The sequence below is a fragment of the Zootoca vivipara genome, chromosome 2 (assembly GCF_963506605.1).
Source record: "Zootoca vivipara chromosome 2, rZooViv1.1, whole genome shotgun sequence".
Classification (NCBI taxonomy): Eukaryota; Metazoa; Chordata; class Lepidosauria; order Squamata; family Lacertidae; genus Zootoca; species Zootoca vivipara.
In genome coordinates this window covers 112,430,990-112,451,975 of record NC_083277.1, presented here as the reverse complement: position 1 = coordinate 112,451,975, position 20,986 = coordinate 112,430,990, and the positions used below count along the sequence as shown (strand labels likewise).

General features: G+C 48.1%; 1 protein-coding gene across 3 annotated transcripts; it reads left to right on the top strand.

Annotated features, from left to right (window-relative positions):
• The first annotated feature begins 589 nt into the window (after nt 1–589).
• Nucleotides 590–19,202, top strand: LOC118077075 (pleckstrin homology domain-containing family A member 3). Of its 3 annotated transcripts, none has more exons than XM_035100386.2 (8): nt 590–759; nt 3,180–3,296; nt 5,656–5,811; nt 7,773–7,909; nt 10,119–10,289; nt 12,046–12,089; nt 14,782–14,939; nt 17,053–19,202. In XM_035100386.2, exons 1-8 carry the CDS (start codon nt 720–722, stop codon nt 17,112–17,114), a joined length of 885 nt encoding a protein of 294 aa, XP_034956277.2. In that variant the 5' UTR covers nt 590–719; the 3' UTR covers nt 17,115–19,202. The 3 variants fall into 3 exon arrangements, with proteins under 3 accessions (XP_034956277.2, XP_034956295.2, XP_034956286.2); XM_035100404.2 differs by having other exon boundaries at nt 14,782–14,992; XM_035100395.2 differs by lacking the exon at nt 590–759 and adding an exon at nt 784–856.
• The last annotated feature ends 1,784 nt before the right edge of the window (nt 19,203–20,986 follow it).

Sequence of the window (20,986 nt, the reverse complement as noted above, 5' to 3'; positions counted from 1 at the left end):
TTGAAAGAATGACACAGACTGGGCAGAGAATGCATTCAGTGACCATTACCAGGTATCTTGTCAGGCAGAAGTCAAGATCCACCTTCAAACTTGCTCACGTAAGTTTTAGCTATTTTAATCCAATCCATTTAAAGTTTTGTAACCCATGGATGATGCTTTTTGGGTGGTCTTTGGTTAGGGGGCCGGGCAATTTCTAAAGTCTTATTTAAAACTACTTGCACACCCTTGTTCTGTGTCCTAACCTCTTTGCAAAGGAGGCACGGGAGAAACTTGCGACAAGGAAAATAAATATCTTCCTTGCTTTCCTTCTTCTTTCCTTCTCTTGCCTCCATCCATTCTTCTTTGACGGATCATGGACTTAGGGGACTCAGAGTTTCTACAAGAGTGTCTAGGGCTGCCCATTTAGTAAACGTACTCGCTTACTCCTACGGCTCTGCGACCAGTGGGACTACATTGCCCATAAGCCACTGCGCAGAGGAAGGCGGCTCCGAGCGTTCCTATTTTTTTCCTCATCCGTCCAGCATTTGTTCCCCGACTCGTTTCCCAGCCTGATTGGTTCCTACGTAGCTTCCTTTCCGCGTCCCCGCAAGTCCCCTTCCCCGCCCCCCGTTCTTGGTCGCCGCCCTCAACTTGCCCCGCAATTGGTCGGGCCCCACCGGCCCGGAGCCGTAATTGGCTCTGCTCGGCGCACCGGCGGCAGTAAGCGAGCCGGGCTGGTGATGGAGGGAGCGCTGCTGAAATGGACCAACTATCTTTCGGGTGAGAGAGAGTCCTCAAGTGGGTCGGGCTTTGCATTTGGGGAGGCCGTCGTCGCCTCCTGCTCCCCGCATGGCTCCGCTTGCCCCCTCCATCATAGGTACCCCTTTCTTCGCGTTCCTTAGCAACCCAGCTATCCCAGAGGGCAGGGGATAGAACCCAGGTGTCCGGGCTTCCTCCCACCCCTACCGCCCATAACCCCAGCCCCCTAAGATGCTCCCTTTCTCATTGTGCGGCTTAATCCTTACATCCCTTTCCAGGATGCCGAATTTCACTTGCACCCGCTCCTTCCCCAGCCGAGGGTTTTAAGGGCTGCCATCTTTCTCTGCGCCTTGTACCAGTTGCGTAACTGGGAGAAATTCAACGGGTGCAGCTCGTTTCTCCAGCAATAGAGATGCGGGGAAGGAATAAGTGTCACCCACTGACTTCTGTTTGGTGGTTTCATTTGTGTGTGTGGTTTTTGGTTTTTTAAAGGGTTAGGGCCGTGCTGGACCGCCTCTCCATTGTAGTGAGTCACTTTCCTGGTTCTCCTGAGCAGGATGAGTCGTCCCATGTCAACTAGGAGTCTTGTTTTCCGTGGTTTTTCTGCATTTCTCATTGTAGTTGTTTGAGCACTTCCCATAGGAGGCGTGCCCACAAATACAGAAGCAAAGCAAGACGTGGGGTGGCCAGTTCTTTCCAGCAAGCTGCGAGGGGGACTTTGCTTGTGGAGCATCTTTCCTGTCATGCATTTGATAAATCTGCAGGAGATCTTCTCTAGCAAATGCTACAGGATTTTGTCAGAGCAGCCTCCCAAGTGCCGCCCTGCCCTGGCCCAATGGCAAGAGTGGGCTGCAATCTCCAAGAAAATAAACAAATATTGCCTTACAAAGCTGGTTTTAAAAAAGACTGTAGTCAGTGTTACATCCCCATGGTGATGTTTTGTGATATTTATGATTAAAGCACATATACAGTACCTGTGTCAGGAGTGGGGGACATATAGCCCTCCAGATGTGGCTGGACTACATCTCCCATCATCCTTTATCATGGACTCTGCAGGCTGGGACTGATGGGAGCGGGAGTAAAAAAAAAAGCATCTGGAGGACCACACGCTCCCTCCCATGGTTTTTGCATCCCCTAACCCTTAGCTTTGAGGGACGCAGGTGGCGCTGTGGGTTAAACCACAGAGCCTAGGGCTTGCTGATCAGAAGGTCGGCGGTTCAAATCCCTGCGACAGGGTGAGCTCCCGTTGCTCGGTCCCAGCTCCTGCCAACCTAGCAGTTCGAAAGCATGTCAAAGTGCAAGTAGATAAATAGGTACCGCTCCAAGCAGGAAGGTAAACGGCGTTTCCGTGTGCTGCTCTGGTTCGCCAGAAGCGGCTTTGTCATGCTGGCCACATGACCTGGAAGCTGTATGTCAGATCCCTCGGCCAGTAAAGCGAGATGAGTGCCGCAACCCCAGAGTCGGTCACGACTGGACCTAATGGTCATGGGTACCTTTACCTTTACCTTTACCTAACCCTTAGCTTTACTGTATTTTGTTTCAAAAAACCCTTACAGTGGTATCTCGGGTTATGAACCGTCCTACTTACGAACGGTTCGGGTTACGAACTCTGCAAACCCGGAAGTAGGTGCTCCAGGTTGCGAACTTTGCCCCGGGATATGAACGTAATCTGCTTCCGGGGCCGCGGGAGGCCTATGTAGGGAATGGGCACCTCGGGTTAAGAATGCTTTGGGTTAAGAACGGACTTCCGGAATGAATTAAGTTTGTAACCCGAGGTACCACTGTATTTTTAAAATTATATTGAAGTATGTCTGCATGAGCTTTTGATGACACTGAGCTATTGTTCAAAGATGAAAATGTAGGAGGCTCTATACACCTTGCTTTCTAACCCTCGGATCTGCTAGCTGGAGGGCGTTGGGAACAGCTGGAGTTGTATATCTCTTAGTGGAGGGGATCTTCACCTTGCCAAGGGGCATGCCAGCTTCACAGGTCCCTGCTACACCTGTGGAAAGTCCTGCAGGGTTAGCTCTAATACCAGCGGTGTACTGTTTTAAGCCCATAACAGGGTGATCCACTTTGATCTTCAGAGAACACTAGGATCTCTCCCCAGCCAACCTGGAGATGGTGTTTTGAGGGTGTGGGAAAGGCAGGTTTGTTTTTTTGTTTGTTTAAAAGAACTGCATAGGGAAGGAAACACCACTTCCTTTTCTTACCAGTAGGACTTGGGAAGATCTCCCACTTAGAATCTCCCCGCCTCACTTAGGAATGAGTGCTGCAATATAGGTGTATGCAATCATGTTCAATCATGTTCCTGTTTACATGTGGGTAATTTAATTAAATTTTGAATCTCCTTGGAAACTGCTGGTGAGATAACGTAGCTTGCCATGGAAAAAGGATCCTCATTTCCCCATCTCTCTTTTCCCCTCTCCTCCCACCCACAGGTTGGCAGCCACGATACTTCGTGCTAGAGAATGGCATCCTCTCCTATTATGATTCGCAGGATGACGTGGGGAAGGGCAGCAAAGGAAGCATCAAGATGGCTGTGTGTGAGATCAAAGGTTGGGGCATTTTGTGCTATTTGGGCAAGTGGGGAAGGGGAAGCTGTTTAAATGTCACCTTATAAATAAGCCCACAGATGTTATTAACCTGCCTCCAAAATATTAGAATCATAGAATTGTATAGAGTTTGAAGGAACCCCAAGGGTCCAGTCCCCAACAGTGCAGGACTCTCAACTAAAGCATCCATGACCGATGACCACAGACTGTTCAATTATCTGTTCTAGGACTTTTCCAGGTATTGACCTGCCAGTACTTACCTGGGTCTTCTCCCCCCCCCCTTTTGAAGATAAGGATAACATTTCCCTGCCTCCAGTCTGCAAGCACCTCACCTGTTCTCCAAGAATTCTCAAAGATTATAGATAGAGGCTCTGAGATTGCATCCCTTGAATGCAGCTCATCAGATCCTGGGGATTTGAATTCATTTAAAGTCGCTGGGTGTTCCTTTACCACCTCTTTTGCTACCTTGGGCTGCAGCTCCCTCCTCGCATCATTTCTTCTGTTATCACCAGGTTGGGCATCACTTTCCTTTTGGATGAAGACAGAGGCAAAGTAGGTGTTGAGCTGTTCCACCTTCTCTCTGTCACCCAATAGAGTTTTTCCAGCTTCTCCATGGAGAGGACCAACTACTTGCCTGTTCTTCCTCTTTCTTCAAACATAGCCAAAGAAACCTATTATTATTAGCCTCTCTTGCAAGCCTGAGCTCATTCTGAGCTTTGGCCTGCCTGACCTTATCCCTGCAACTTTTGGCTACTCATGTATACTCTTCCTTTGTGATTTCCCCTTTCTTCCATTTCTTGTACATGCACTTCTTAAATCTCACCTCCTTATGCAGCCATACTGGTTTCTTTAGATGCCTCCCACTTTTCTTTCTTGTTGGAATTGTCTGTAATTGTGCCGTCAACATTTCACCTTTAAAATTAGTCCATCAATTAGTAGCCTTCATTTCCCTGCAGGCTTCAGAGGACATAGGCTGTATGGAAACACAGACTGCTAACCTCTTTGAAGGCTAATAACAAAACTTGCCATCTTAGACTCCTGGAGGAGGGAAGGCTCACCCCCACCTCCTTCTGCTACCCTGGTCCATTTCCATGCTGGTTGTGGAGGAGAATGGTTTGAGAGCTCTTGTCTCAAGGCCTCTTCACTCTAACACAGTGGTCCTCAACCTTGGGCCTCCAGATGTTTATGGCCTACAATTCCCATGATCCCTAGCTAGCAGGACCAGTGGTCAGGGATGATGGGAATTGTAGTCTCAAAACATCTGGAGGCCCAAGGTTGAGGACCACTGCTCTAACAGACCCGAGTCTTTTGGGTGATCCGAAAAATTGGTGCCAGACCCCTGGCTGTATTGCTGGCCTCCAAGGCACAAGCTCAGTGCAATTTCATGTGGCCCCATTTAGCTTCCAAATCATCTCAGAGTGGCTAGAACAGGCATCCCCAAACTGCGGCCCTCCAGATGTTTTGGTCTACAACTCCCATGATCCCTAGCTAACAGGACCAGTGGTCAGGGATGATGGGAATTGTAGTCCAAAACATCTGGAGGGCCGAAGTTTGGGGATGCCTGGGCTAGAAGATAAACTTCTCCCCTTTAACTGCATCATCTTGGACGAGCGGGGGAACTGGGTAGCTAATGTTATTTAATGTAGAATGCAAAAGTGTGATGGTGTATGTCCAGAGGGAGGTGGCCCGTGAAATAATTCCACTAGGACAAGGAATTATGAGTGTATGCAGAACTTCACCTTCCAGCGACGTAGCTAGCCACTCGGTCGTCCGGGGCGGCACGTATGCCCTGTGCCCGGGGGTGAGACAAGCCACCCATGGGGGCAGGGCGTGCCACACAGCCTCCAAGGAGTCCGCCCACCACCTCCCCCTCAGCTCCAGGGCGGCTGAAGGGGATGTGGCAGGCTAACAGAAGCCCCACAATGCTGTGGTTCAGGCACGGCACGCTGCAGACCCCCGCAGTAAGTGCCTCCCCATGGTGCAGTGCCCATTGCCCCCCGCCTCCCCTCTGTCTCCTTCCTCTCCCCCCCACATACCTCCTTAAATCTGTTTTCTGAGGTTTCCCAACCCTCTTGAGCAGGCTTCCTCAACCTCGACCCTCCGGATGTTTTGAGACTACAATCCCCATCATCCCTGACCACTGGTCCTGCTAGCTAGGGATCATGGGAGTTTTAGGCCAAAAACACCTGGAGGGCCGAGGTTGAGGAAGTCTGCTCTAGAGGGGCACATGGGAAGGGGAGAGGGAGGGGACATTCCATTGCACTACCGGAAGGACTACTTTGGATGCTGCCCTGCCTCTTGTGTATGAAGCCACTTGGCATCTCAACACCCTCTCCGCTCTCTTCCCTATCCGCTTCCATAGTGCATACTACTGACCCCACTCGCATGGAGCTGGTGATCCCTGGTGAGCAGTACTTCTACCTGAAGGCAGGAGGCGCCGCTGAGAGACAGAAATGGCTCGTGGCTTTGGGCAGCTCCAAGGCCTGCCTCGGGGACAGCAGGAGCCAGAAAGAGAGAGGTTGGTTCTTTCCAAATAGCTTTGCCCTGACAAGAGTTTGGAAAGCCCAGAAGTGGGATTGTGGGGCTGAGATCTGAGGGTGGTGTTGGCAGAGCTGGGGGGATGTAAGTTGAGAACTCCTGGTTAAACCGTGATAAGAATGAGGTGTTTAAGTCTCACACCTCCTTGGCAAACTTCCTTGATCCTGCTTGGTCCACTTGAGGGCTCTCAACTCAGTCTAAGCCTGTGGGTCTTGCACATGCCTTGGTGACCTTGTTGGGGAAGAGAAAGTAACCAGGTAACTAGATTCTCCCAGGCTGATTTCAACAGTTTCTCCTTGAACACCTGATCTATCCCTGGAAACAATGTGAAAATCAGACTGGATGTCAGGCTAACATGGAACTGTCACAGGAAGTGCTGCAACTCTCCAACAGTCTGATTTTACTTCCGATTGTGCCCTTTCCTGTTGTCTCTCGAGACAGATGGATGCCAACAGCAGCAATGCAGCGTTGCCCATGTTTTACTTATCAAGCAAGACTGAACTTTAACCAAGCTATCTTTGGAATTCCCAAGTTGCGTTGCAACTTTTTAGGCGCCCCTCATTTTTGGAATTTGAAAGTTGAAAAAATTGGCACGCCCTAGAGGGGGATGTTTAAAAAACATTGAGATCAGAGGTTCCCAAACTGTGGTTCACAGACCACCAATGGTCTGCAAGCTTCCTTCAGGTGGTCTGTGGCGTGCCTGCGTTAAATATTCATATTGATTTCTAATTGTATTTTATTGCTTATTTTATTTCTTGTATTGTGTTACAACTTGAATTCAATGGAATGCAGCTTGTGATGCCATCAGGTGGAATATAAGAAGGAAAAGAAGCAGTATACAGTGGTGCCTCTACTTACGAATTTAATGCGTTCCAAACGCACATTCGTAAGTCGAAAAAAATTGTAAGTCAAATCCCATAGGAATGCATTGGGAGAAAAAAATTCATAAGTCAAAGCAACCCTATCTAAAAATTCGTAAGTAGAAAAAAATCCTATCTAAACCGCATCCAAGATGGCTGGCGGAGCTCCATTCGTAAGTAGAAACATTCGTAAGTAGTGTTATTCATAAGTAGAGGTACCACTGTAAATAAAAACACAGCCCATTAGAGTCACTACAGCTGGCAGAAAAGCCATTAGGTAGTCTGTCAAGATAATCAGCAACTTTGAAATGGTCCTTGGACAGTGGGGCAGAAAGTTTGGGAACCACTCAGATGAAGTGGCAAGTTTTCAGGCAGCAAGTTTTCAGGCTATAGAAACAAACCACCCAGTGCAGTACAAAACTGGTTGTGTTCTGTACTTGCAGAAGAGATGACATTTGCAGTACAGTGGACGCTTGGTTGCGAACGTGATCCGTGCGGGAGGCATGTTCGCAACCCGCAGCGTTTGCATGTGCGGTTGTGATTCGGTGCTTCTGCACAAAGCGCGATTTAGCGCTTCTGTGCATGTGCGAGCGCCGGAACCCGGAGGTAACCCGTTCGGGTACTTCCGGGTTCATGCGGTGCGCAACCCGAAAAGACGCGATCTGAAGCGTCTGTAACCAGAGGTATGGCTGTATATCACTAGGGACACTTCCCCCTTGGAATCCTTGATGGCCCACCAGAGGGCAGTGTGGTACAGGGAGCAAATGTTATTTGACTGCCAAGCTCAACCAGTTAGTTATGGCTCTGCATTAATCTCACACCTTCCAAGAGTTTCAGCTGCCCGTAAAGCTGTGCCATGTTTTTCTGTGTCCCCCCCCCCACCTTGCTTTTGTTTGTTTGTTTGTTTTTGGTATGTGTCGCCACTGCTTTCTGCTCCAAATAGAAATTTCATTGCACTTGGCTGTTATAAACAGCAGCTCTCTTCTGCTCTCAGCAAAAGGGAAGAGTCTCTTTGTGCGCGCTGCTAATTTCCTTTGTGATCCCTTTTTCAGTTCTTGCTCTGCTTGCTTGTCTTCCTCAGATCTGGACCTAAGCAACGAGTCCCTTGGGAGGAAACTGTCCGAACTGCGACTGTATTGCGACGTGTTGACGCAGCAGGTCCTCGCCGTACAGGATGCAACACACCCTCAAGACAATGGCTCCCCTCTTGACCTCCAGGTGAGGGGGCAGCTTTGGAGGGATCATGCAGTTTGGGGGCCGTGGCATCAGGGAATAATAATGCTCCAAGCACCTGTCCCAGCAGGTGTGGGGAACCTTTGGCCCGCCCCATGAGAACAGCAGAAGCAGCTGGGAGGAGAGTTGAGGGATTTGTTGTTGTCGTTTAGTCATTTAGTCGTGTCCGACTCTTTGTGACCCCATGGACCAGAGCACGCCAGGCACTCCTGTCTTCCACTGCCTCCCGCAGTTTGGTCAAACTCATGTTGGTAGCTTCGAGAACACTGTCCAGCCATCTCGTCCTCTGTCGTCCCCTTCTCCTAGTGCCCTCCATCTTTCCCAACATCAGGGTCTTTTCCAAGGATTCTTCTCTGCTCATGAGGTGGCCAAAGTATTGGAGCCTCAGCTTCAGGATCTGTCCTTCCAGTGAGCACTCAGGGCTGATTTCCTTCAGAATGGATAGGTTTGATCTTCTTGCAGTCCATGGGACTCTCAAGAGTCTCTTCCAGCACCATAATTCAAAAGCATCAATTCTTCGATGATCAGCCTTCTTTATGGTCCAGCTCTCACTTCCATACATCACTACTGGGAAAACCATAGCTTTAACTATATGGATCTTTGTCAGCAAGGTGATGTCTCTGCTTTTTAAGATGCTGTCTAGATTTGCCATCACTTTTCTCCCAAGAAGCAGGCGTCTTTTAACTTCATGACGGCTGTCACCATCTGCAGTGATCATGGAACCCAAGAAAGTAAAATCTCTCACTGCCTCCATTTCTTCCCCTTCTATTTGCCAGGAGGTGATGGGACCCGTGACCATTTAAAAATTATTATTATTATTATTATTATTATTATTATTATTATTATTATTATTATAAATTGTGTGTCCTTGTTTCTTAATTTAATCCTTCTACATCATTTTGTATGATTTGTGGTATTTTAGGTATTGTGGTTTGCTGCTATTTTTGTCAATTATAGATGAATAATTCTTCATTGTAATTGATGTGTAAACTGTTAAATTATTACCTGCCAATGTTTAATTTTAGTGTTTACTATTGGATTATAATGCATTATTGCATACTGCTTTATTTGGTATAAGTTGTTTATTTTAAAATTATTGTGACTTTTCATGTAGGATCTGATTGCTACAATTAATGTTGGATGTTTTTTTTATTATTTTTGTGTGTGTTGGAAGCCGCCCAGAGTGGCTGGGGCAACCCAGCCAGATGGGTGGGGTATAAATAAAATACTAATAATAATAATAATAATAATGAATAAATAATAATAATAATGAATAGATAATAGATAATAGTAATGTTGCTGAACTCCAACTCCTAGCATCCCTGCCCATTGGCCATGACTGCAAGGGCTGATGGGCTGTTGTATTCCAGGAACATATTGGTGGGCCAAAGGTTCCCCATTCCTCTGTTCCAGGGTGCTTAGCGGAGAACGTACCCCCCCCTGGGCCTTTGTGAGCAATACGTGGTCTCCCTCTCACCTCTGTCGGGCAGGAATGTGGAACATTGGCCTGCTGAACCTCAGCCACGGCCAGTGGTTGGAGATAATAGAAGTTGCGGCGTGCTGATGGTTTTCCATTCCTGCTATAGGAGATCCGAGAGAAAACAGCCAAGGATTGTTGTAGCCCTTGGGATTAAGGAATAGAAGCCCAGCCCACGATCCATAAGGCACCACAATTATATTCAGAGATGCTTTGGGGTTATGAGAGGCAGCTGTTCCTGCTGTGGACGTGGCTAGATGCAGCAAGGGCAGCGTTGGTCCAAGGCGCTTTTGTTTTCTTGAGGTGGAAAACCGACAGGGCACCACTCCTAGTTGACGCAATCCACAGCGGTGTTCAAAGTTGTAACCTTGGAGTGCCAGTGCCAAAGGAGTGGATGAACTACTCCTGCTACCTTGAGGGAAGGAGTTTTGTCTGTACTGAGCTCAGTGCGCCTAGGGAGCATCCCATTTGTTCATTACGTTGCTTGTGGTGCAGCCCTCCCACTTGGCTGCGCAGTCTTAGTTTTCACATACAGAACCTTTTATTTGAAAGCTCCCCTCGCCCCCAGTATGGGCACTAAGGTGGCGCGGAGCTAGGTTACCTTAGCAGCAGAATCTTTGAACTGGCCCTGAGCTTAAGTCTCTTGGGACTTGCACTGAGGCCCCGAAGGCCTTCTTACTCTTGCTCACTCCTCCTCCTGCTCTTGGCTTCCTCCAGAAGATGAATGAAGCATCATCCTTGTTGCGAGCAACCTGCAGCCAGTTCATCTCCACGCTAGAAGAGTGCATGAAATTTGCAAACACCCGATTGGCTCCTGAGCTGTACCATCCTTTGACAGTCCCCCAGCCTTTCGACTTCGTGGGCACCAAACTCCCACATTCTCACCGGGTGAGTCCAATCATTCCTTCCTTCCTCATATTTATATTCTGTCTTTCCACCCAGAGAGGAAGTGCCAACAGATTAAAGCCTGAAATGCAAAATACATACCGGTATATAATATTCATTGGAAAGGGAATTTCACAAGCGTGGTGCTGCGGTAGGAGCGGGTGGCGCTGAGCCTCTTGGGCTTGCTGATCGGAAGGTTGGCAGTTCAAGTCCCTGCGACGGGGTGAGCTCCTGTTGCTCGATCCCAGCTCCTTCCAACCTACCAGTTCGAAAGCACACCAGTGCAAGTAGATAAATAGGTACCGCTGCAGCAGGAAGGTAAATGGCGTTTCTGTGCGCTCTGGCTTCCCTCACAGTGTTCCATTGCGCCAGAAGCGGTTTAGCCATGGTGGCCACATGACCCGGAAAGCTGTCTGTGGACAAACGCCGGCTCCCTCAGCCTGAAAACCAAGATGAGCACCACAACCCCATAGTCGCCTCTGACGGGACTTAACCATCCAGGGTTCCTTTACATTTTACATTTTACCTGCTTCGGTGCCCTGTTCTTTACCTTTGTTAATTTAGTCTCTTGGGTCCCTTGGACTCACAGGGAGGGTATTAATTGAAGAGCTGGTTTGAGAACCCCCATTTTTCATGATGTTAAGGTTTTGAAGAAACCCTGGCATGAGAAGTGATGGTTTGTTTTTGTATGGCATCAGACGATAGTCTGGAGAGAGCTTATTTGTGGTGAGAAATGAAGACTCCTGTCCTATGCAATGGGGCACTTTCAAATCTTGGTTCGCTGCTACTGCAGCTCAGGCATGAGCCAACTCCCATTTCTCAGTCCTGCTGCAGTTAGTCCAAAGAGCAATCTCAAAAACCTAATGTGGGTTTTGGCAGTTCCCTCACTGCGAGAAGTGAGGTTACAGAGAACCAGGCAGAGGGCCTTCTCGGCAGTGGCGCCCGCCCTGTGGAACGCCCTCCCATCAGATGTCAAGGAAATAAACAACTATCTGACTTTTAGAAGACATCTGAAGGAATCCCTGTTTAGGGAAGTTTTTAATGTTTGATGTATTTATCGTGATTTTAATATTCTATTGGGAGCCGCCCAGAGTAGCTGGGGAAACCCAGCCAGATGGGCGGGGTATAAATTGTTGTTGTTGTTGTTGTTGTTGTTGTTGTTGTTGTTGTTGTTGTAAGTTGACTTGCTTTCAACTAGACCTGCAGCACTTGAGTTGATTTGCAGCATAATCCTAAACAGTTCTACGCAGAAGTCTGTCATATTGAAATCAAGTAGGTGGGGTTAGGATTGCAGCCTTCATTTGGGTCAATCAATTAAAAAAAGTATTTTGCTTAAGCAAAATAATTGTTCCATTTGTAAACGGGAGCAGGTTGGTTAAGGAGAGGCTGAAGGATGATGAGTAATTTGATGGTTTTTCAATTTGCTGTGTCTGGAGTGGTGACCCTAATTCACATTTGCGAGGGTGAACACAGCAAAGAGGCTTATTGCTGCATTATCATAAGACTTCTAATGTCTGGCTTGCTAGTTGTGGTTTATTTGGTTTTATTTTGTCTTATAGCCCGTGTGATTCGTGCATGTGGCCTGTTTTTCGATTTTTATGTTTTTATAAATCACTCGCTTCCCACAGAGCATTGGTTACTGGGCAGTATACAGATTCGGTGTCACAAACAAATGTGCAACTCTGGAATATCAGGACGTTGTTACATTGTGTATGCGATCTCATTGCCATGGAATCCCACCCCCCACTTTTTTTTCCAGGTAAGGCGCTCCATGAGCCACACAGGAATAGCGTCGTCAGAAAGGTAAGCACTCATAGGAAGGTAAGACGTCATGGGCAGGAACACTCTAGCCCAGGGGTCCCCAGACTACGGCCCGGGGGCCGGATGCGGCCCAATTAGCCTGTCAATCCGGCCCGCGACGATCCCCGCCGCCCGCCACTGCCGCCTGCTCTTACGGTGCGCAGCGCGGCAGCGCTCTTCCGGGTTGGGAAAAAAGCGCCGAAAATCCTTTGTGCGCATGTGTATGGGCCTCTCCCGACCCGGAAGAAGTCATTTCTGGTGCACTTCCGGGTCGGGGGAGGCCCACGCGCATGCGCACAACGGATTTTCGGCGCTTTTCCCACCCTGGAAGCGCACCGCCGCGCCAGTAAGCGCCCGTGCGCATGCGCACGGGCGCGCACTCCCCCGCCCTCCGGCCCGCCGCGCGATCGGCGCGGTGGGAACCGGCCCAAATGCCGGTAAGTCTGGGGACCCCTGCTCTAGCCGGACTCAAAAAATTGTTTGCTTTGGCGCAGCATTCTTGCGCAGTGCTCAGTTTGGGGGGGGGCATGGATCCTTTTGAGCTTTTGCTGAGAAAGTTGGCAAGGCACCCTCCCCCTTCTCTGCTGGTTCCCCTCCCTCCTTCCCAAGCAAACAATCTTACTGAGAAAGGTGGGGCTAACTAGTGGCAGGGAGGGCTCAGATAATAATAATAATAATAATAATAATAATAATAATAATAATAATAATAATAAAATAAATAATACATTGGTACCTTGACTTATGAATGACTCGACGTACGAATGTTTCGAGTTACGAAGAGAGTTCCGTCTGCCATTTTGGATGCAGTTTAGATAGGATTTTTTTTCGACTTACGAATCCTCCCCAAAAATTGGCTTCGACTTACGATTTTTTCAACTTACGAAGGTCCGTTCGGAACGGATTAAAATTGTAAGTCGAGGGACCACTGTAATAATAATTTATTATTATTATTTGTACCCCACCCATCTGGCTGGGTTTCCCCAGCCACTCTGGGCTGCTTCCAACAAAAATTTAAAATACATTAAAATGTCACACATTAAAAACTTCCCTGTTTATTCAGCAGAGACAAGAAAACCTGCAGAATATCACATCTTCAGCCCCTAGCATCTCCCGGTTGGGCTGGAAATGTTCCCTGCTCAAACCCCTGGAGAGCCACTGCTTGTCAGTGTCACCAGAACTGAGCTAAAAGGACTGTTGGTTTGACTCAAGGCCTGCAAAGTACCTCATGCGCTCTTTGCTGCTAGGTATCCTATTTTCTCAAGGGTAAGGTTTTTCGCTTGGGAAAGGGGTTAGGGGACTGAGAGGGAAGTGCTGGCAAGTAGGGCGGATAAAAATAAATGATTTTTTTTAAAAAAAATATTTTAAAAATCAGATTTTTAAATTTAAATTGGATTTTTTAAAAAAAATTATTTTGAGGAAAAATAATTCTTAAGGTAATTTTCTATTTAAGTTACATTATAGTCCAAAGGCTATTCATTAGGAAATAAGGATTTGTTTTAAGTTTTTCATGTGTGCTAAAACTCAGTAAGTTTTTTTAAAACAAACAAACAAATTGTTTAACCACATCAGTTAACAAACATGGATACATATGCTATTATGTTGTTGTTTTAGTTCAGGCATGTCCAACAGGTAGATTGTGATCTATCAGTCGATCACTGGATGTCTGTGGTCGATCACTGCTAGATCACTGGCACCCCTAAAAAAAGCTCACCCAAAACTTTCCTCCTCCCTAAAAAAGCTGAACTATGACCTGAAGCTCTAAACAAAAATGGGCCTCCCTCCCTCCTAAAAGAAGCTCAACAAGTTTGACCTAAACCCAAAAAAACAGGGCTCCCCTTCCTTACAAAAACTCAACAGCTTTGACCTGAACCCCCCGAAAGGGGGTAGATCACTCCCAGTTTTTAACTCTTTGAGTAGATCAGAGTCTCTTGGGAGGTGGCCACCCCTGTTTTAGTAAATTTAAATTCTTATTAAGGAAATGATTATTTTTTCTCTTCCAATAAAGTCCAGCAGAAAAGTTGTCCAAATATAAGCAGTTAAGCTATTAAACCTCACAATAATTACATAATTATCTGTCTATGTATTTCTAATGGTATTACCAAATCAGTAAATGTTGATATAACTGTAAAAACTACTCTGAAAATTTATTATTCCAAAAAGGAAATCTTCATCTGGTTGTAAATATTAAGGTTATACCAGCAAGAATGAGTCTTTCAGTAAAAAAAAAAAAAGATTTAAATCAAGTCTTACTGACTAGTGATTTAGATCGTGATTTAAATCAATTTGATTTAAATCAAATCTACCCTGCTGGCAAGTGACAAACCCCATTACAAAGCAGGCCTGCTTAGAAGTCTTTCCAAGCTGACAGAGCCCACATTCCCAACCCCCTTGGTTCTAAATTGTTTTATTTTGTCGTCCCGTTGTCTGATCGTTCTCTACACTGGATCTGGGCAACAGGAAATGCCTTGTGTTGTGCTATGGAAATGAGAGTGGCCTATTTCCTCTCTCCCACCTCCCTCCCCTACCCAAGTCAAAGATGAATTCTGCAGTCCGTATTTATCTAACGCAAGGTGCTTATTTTGCATAGCGCGCCCTGCTTTTTTGTGTGCAGCGCATCCCCACACATGCTTACTCGGGGATAGGTCCCACGTGTTTACGATTGCACTGAAGCCTCCCTGGAAATCTTCCCTTGCAGAGCGCTGGAGCAGGGTCGGGCCATGCCCGCACCCGCCAAGGGCACCGTGACGGTTCTGCGCAACTTGGAGGAGATGGTGGTGTTTCGCTCGCAGCAGTGGGGGCAGCCGGGTTCCCTGTCCGAAAGCGCCCCTGGCACCATCGTTGAAGAAGCAGTTGGTAGGGGCTGCCACGGGATAACTGCATGAGGTTAACGTGGGAGGGGAGAGGCGGTGAGTTTTGGTAGGTAGGCAGCCTTCCCTCTGCCCTGTAAAAAAACAAGAATAATTGGAGCATGCTACCTTTCTTCCCTTAGCAATTATAATTAAAGGGTTGATGGGATGGAGAGGATTCTCAGGGCCTGCCTTTCCACTGAAGGTGAGAGGGTGCCGGTGGGTATTGGGGAGTTTGGGGCTTGGATTGTAACCCAGTCCAGCAAGCAGCAGCCACTAGGAGGACTCCCTCTCTCCCAGCCGAGAAGATGAGCAGCCAAAAAGGAAGAGCAGTTGGATCCAGCACCAGGAATTAACTTGCCCTTCCTTGTTTCTCCAGCCTTATAGTTTAGGACAGGAATCTCCAAACTTCGGCCCTCCAGATGTTTTGGACTACAATTCCCATCATCCCTGACCACTGGTCCTGTTAGCTAGGGATCATGGGAGTTGTAGGCCAAAACATCTGGAGGGCCGCAGTTTGGGGATGCCTGGTTTAGGACCTCATGGGGGAGAGAGCAGGGCTCTCTCTTGCGCCCTTGCCTCCTCCTGCAAACATCGTAGGTTGAGAGGGGAGGGCGTTGTCATCCAGGATTCTTGGATTGAAATTTGGTAGCAGTGTCTGTAGGCGGAATGGAGACACGGCTGTTGCCAAAAACAGCGCACACTCTGTTGCACACGGCCCATCCCACTCCCGCTCCTGCCACGCACGCCGTTGCGCACACAGACACTGCCCCTATCCTAGCGCAAAGGATACAACCCCAAATTAGAAAAGGGACATGTCCCAGGCCGTACGAGGAACAACTGGTGGAAGTTGCACCATATCCAGGGAACAATTGGTGCTCCAATGAAGGCATCGCCAAAAGGCAGTGTCCCCCGTGCTCCTCATCCCTGTCCTGCTTTGCAAATACATTCAGCGGAACTGGGTCTGTTTTCCCTCTCGACACAGTTGTCTTTGCTTGCTCCGACACAAGCAGGCTTTCTCTGGGTGGCCGAGGGAGAACTGGCTCATGTTCTGAGCCTCTTTCCTTTGCGCACGCGCACACACCCCCCCGCAGCACTTAGTCCCAATGTATTCCAGGGGTGGTTCCTTCTCTTCAGTCTTGGAAGATTAAGACTGTCAAGAATCCACAGCCAGGCACATGAATGGGATCACATGTACACATCAATTGCACACTTTCTGTATCACGAAATACTGTCAGGGGTGGACTCAGAGCTTTCCAATTTCAGCGGCGCCCTGTGAGGCGCTAAAATTTGGAGCCCTCCATTCTACAGTGGCACCCAGGGCGGCTGAGCCACCTCCGATATTGTACTAGAAGGTGGTTGGTGAGGATTTTTTTGCCTGCATGGCTAGTGAATATAAGACAGGCATCCCCAAACTTCGGCCCTCCAGATGTTTTGGACTACAATTCCCATCATCCCTGACCACTGGTCCTCTTAACTAGGGATCATGGGAGTTGAAGGCCAAAACATCTGGAGGGCCGCAGTTTGGGGATGCCTGATATAAGATCTCACCTTTACTACAAGGACCTTGTTGATGGGAAACAAACAAAGCAATTAGGCTGGAGACAGATTAATAATTTTATAGAGTTGAAAGCGGGTTGAAGAAGGCGCCGCTTCGTGTCATTGCGCACCAGGCATGGCTAAGCTGTGGGCTTCGAGGTGTTGCTCAAATTCAGCTCCCATCCGCTCTGACTAATGCCCGTGCTGGTTGCAGAAGATGGCTGTAGGAGTCCAACAGTGTCTATAGAGGACAACATCTGAGCCACCCCTGGGTGTGTTCACACAACACTTATTTGTCCCACGGTCACCTATGATCAAACAAGTTTGGGGTGGTTTTTAAAAACATTGTGGAGCTGGTTTGCCCCTGGCAAAAGTAGAAAGAGCAAATGTTCCAGCCCTTAACCTTTCCCATATTTAATCTGGGAAACATATAAGGTTAGAGTTCCTCTTCTGCTGGATTTTGCTTAACCCTTGCCTCCGGGTGAGGTGTGTGGCCTCGGAGGGTGTTGGTAGGATGTCTGTGCTCAGAAGTGGAACCCGCCACTCTCTCACTCCCAGTTTCTTCCTCTTTTTCATCTCAGATGGCCTCTCGTCGGCCCACGACTCTCCAGTGGACTCGTCTGGCGGGGACCAACGACTGTAATCCGGATATTGGCATTGCCGCAGCTCTTGTCGACACTTGGGAGCCATCCCCTTGCTGCTAGCTAGCTAGCTAGCTAGAAGAACTGGCCTTGGGCTCCCTCCTCTAGTTTAGGAATAGCCTTGGCCTGCAGGGTGCGATGGTGGAAGCATCCTTTGCTCCTAGGAAGGCGGTGTGCATGAAGGGCAAGGAGTAGATGCCAGACTTGGTTCTGTGCTTCAGTCTTGTAGTTGCCAGGGTGTGTCTGAGAAGGCTGCCCAGGTCCGCTGGCTTTTACAAAGCAGTCCTCTGTGAGAAGGGATGGGGTCTGGGCAGCGGGGTAGTGATTAGCTCTCCATGCTGGATTGGGTGTGATGGAAGAGGCGGTTCTGATGAGAGCCTGGGGTGCTTGGGAGGCAGCTTCTGATTGGACAGGTTGCCCCCAACTCTCTCGGGGGGGCTGTCCCCAGTGGGTCCTATGCTCTTAATTAGGTCAGTGGTTTGGTCCCCGGCGTAGCTGGAGCCCAGGGACTCACGGTCTGTGGCAGATGTAAAGCACCTTCTTCCCTCTCACCGGCATAAGATCTGTAGCTCAGTCAAACCTTAGAGTTGCTTTGCTCCAGGATGTCTTGGGAAGTGCCCTGCTGGTTTGACACTCGGCCAGGATCTTTTTTGCCTAGGAATCTGCTCCAGGAAGGACCTCCTTGCTGAGCATCCTTCTTCCTCCTTCCTCAGCAGAGAGCTCTTCCTGCAAGCCGCTCTTCCCCCAAAAGTGACACACTCACACCCCGACATCGAACTTGCAGGTTATAGAATTCCTCTCGATGCTTTCTCCCCGCTTCTCTTCAGCAGAGGCGTTGGCCCTGAGCAGATGCCCAAGGTAGGAAAAGCAGCCTCTTTCGACATTTGACCTCACGGCAACATTGGGCTGCTTCCCCTCTTCACAGCGTGGGACCGGGGTCAGGTGACCACAACCCATCACGTACCAAACATTGAATTGACTCTACTGTCGTTTGCTGTACGGGAACTTACTGTTTTGTCTTGTGGGGTTCTCTGCCTTCTCCGTTTTTGTAGGGCGTCTTGGGCGGTCCTCCCTGTCTCGTTCCTTTCTCCCCGTTCCACACACACACAGATTCCCTGCAAACCCCCCAGTCTCTGGAGCCCGTTCCCATAGCGTGCCCTGCCCAAAGATCAGACTCTAATTTTGAATGAAGACTCTAATTTTGAAACAAACACTGCGTCGTGACAATATGTTGCTTTTCCCCCGCGGGGCTGGAAGGAGGCACCGCTGGTGTTTTCCTGTAGGAGAAGCAGAGCCCAAAAAAACACAACCGTTCCCCTGGCAGCTTGAAATGGCTGTAGCAAGCAAGGCGATCGGACGGGTCGTCTCGTCTGCTACACCGGCGGCAAAATCGGGGGTCTGTGCGCACCTGCAAATGTTCCCTGTCTGCACTGAGGAACAGGTGGTGGTTCCTTTTATATAAACAATTGTTGCATCACCAAAGCCCGTCGCAGAACCAGGGTGCAGGTGACTCATAACGGCAGGAACATACCAGGAACACCAGGGGCTATTTCTGGCTCTCATCTTGCACTCTGCTTTTCTGCCTCCCCTACACAGCGGCTTCCTTGGCGTGCATTTAATTTCTTTATTGGGTACTTTAAATAATTGAGTGGGCTGGGCAAGGGCTGGGTTTTTATGGCAGCACAAGCTGCTTCCTTAGTAGTTTCTTGAGCAAGGGGAAGGGCATATGCACACACACACACATACCCCAAACAGATTCAGAGGCACTCCCTTCATCTCCTTGGTGCCTTCAGGAAGAACCGGCACCCAAACCCAAGCCTCTTTTGCACCAGTTTGCAGGGCTCCTGCACCAGCTGACACTTCCCATTCCCTTCAGTGTTGTTGGACAGCTCTGCACATTCATTAGGGAAGACATGTGCAGAGCTGTGATACTGAAGTTAACGGGAGGGGTGTATGAGTGGCAAGGGCACATTTGGAGCTCTTGCAGTAACACCTTCCTAGGAACTAGTTACAGGTAGGTAGCCGTGTTGGTCTGACGCAGTCAAAATAAAAATAAAAAAATCCTTCCAGTAGCACCTTAGAGACCAACTAAGTTTGTCATAGGTATGAGCTTTCGTGTGCATGCATTTCGTGTGTATCTGAAGAAGTGTGCATGCACACGAAAGCTCATACCTATGACAAACTTAGTTGGTCTCTAAGGTGCTACTGGAAGGATTTTTTATTTTTATTTTGACCTTCCTAGGAATTGCTTGAGACACTTAGCAGTCTTTAGATCAAAATATAAACTGAATTCTACAGTGGAAGTGCATGAAAGGTGTTGGCTCCCAGTACGTTTCCGGACACAATTCAAAGTGTTGGAAGTGTTGAAAGCCCTAAACAGCCTCGGCCCAGTAGACCTGAAAGGAGTGTCTCTACCTCCATCATTGAGCCCGGACACTGAGGTCCAGCTCCGAGGGCCTTCTGGCGGTTCCCTTCCTGCAATAAGTGAAGCTATAGGGAACCAGGCAGAGGGCCTTTTTGGTAGTGGCGCCCGCCCTGTGGAACACCCTCCCACCAGATGTCAAGGAAATAAATAACTATCTGACTTTCAGAAGACATCTGAAGGCAGCCCTGTTTAGGGAAGTTTTTGATGTTTTATCACTTTTTAATTATTATGATCATTAATTCTGTTCGGAGCCGCCTAGAGTGGCTGGGGAAACCCAGGCAGATGGGTGGGGTATAAATAGTAGTAGTAGTAGTAGTAGTAGTAGTAGTAGTAGTAGTATTAAACATATAGGATTAACTAGGGAATAATGGGGCTTAATGGGGCTGCAAGCTCAACTCACAGATGGCTGGCTCAGTTGGTTAGAGCATGGTGCTGATAACACCATGGTCACAGGTTCAGTTCCCATGTAGGACAGCTGCATATTCCTGCATTGCAGAGGCTTGGACTCAATGATCCTCAGAGTTCCTTCCACCTCTCCAGTTCTATGATTCTATGAAGCTTCAGTTGGTAATCAACTAATCTGTGAAGCTGAGAGTTAGGGGGACACTTGCTGGCTTACTGTAATAAGCAATTGAAAGATACCTGCCTAGGTCTGGGGAATAGCTTCTGGCAACAAAATTATAAGTTATTTCTTCAGTATCGCAGAAAAGGACTTATGCTGAGACGCTGGTCCTGTGCAAAAAATAGTCAACTGATTTATCAAAAAGCAGGAGATGGCCTTTAGTTCTTGCAGTGTGGCCTACTTACGCCCAATTCAAAGTAGGCCCTACTGTGTTCAAGGGATATATACGGTACATGTGTGCATTGGACTGTAATCTATGATCCCAATCCACCTCAACACTCTAGTCTATGATCCCAATCCCTCTGGACACACACACACACACACAAGCTGACAATGGCCAAGTATGGCCAACATGAATTCCACTAAGGAGGACATTTCCCAAAATAATACCGTAATTACAATGTGATTGGTAAAAAGGAAGATGAAAGGGGAATTCAGGAGGGGGTGGTATTCAAAGCCACAATAGTAGATCAGCTAGACTACGTACTCCAAATCAGGTAAGGTACTACCAAAGGCCAAGAGGACACCAGCATGGGTAGCAAGAGGAGGCCAGAAGGTTTACTTTAGAACATGGGAATCCTGACCAGATGAGAACAAAAAGGAACAAAGCTTTCGCAAAAGAAATGCAAGCACACAAAATGAGCATATAGCTATAAATATTGAAGACAATTTAAATAATCTTTAAATGCTTCAGAAGCAGGAAATCAGCTGGGGTGTTGGGTGGCAAGGAAGTACCAAGGAGCATAAAGAAACTGCAGAGAAGCCAAATGAATTATTGGTGGCTGACCTTACCGCAGAGGATGTAGCTAGTAGCCATGCTTGAGCTG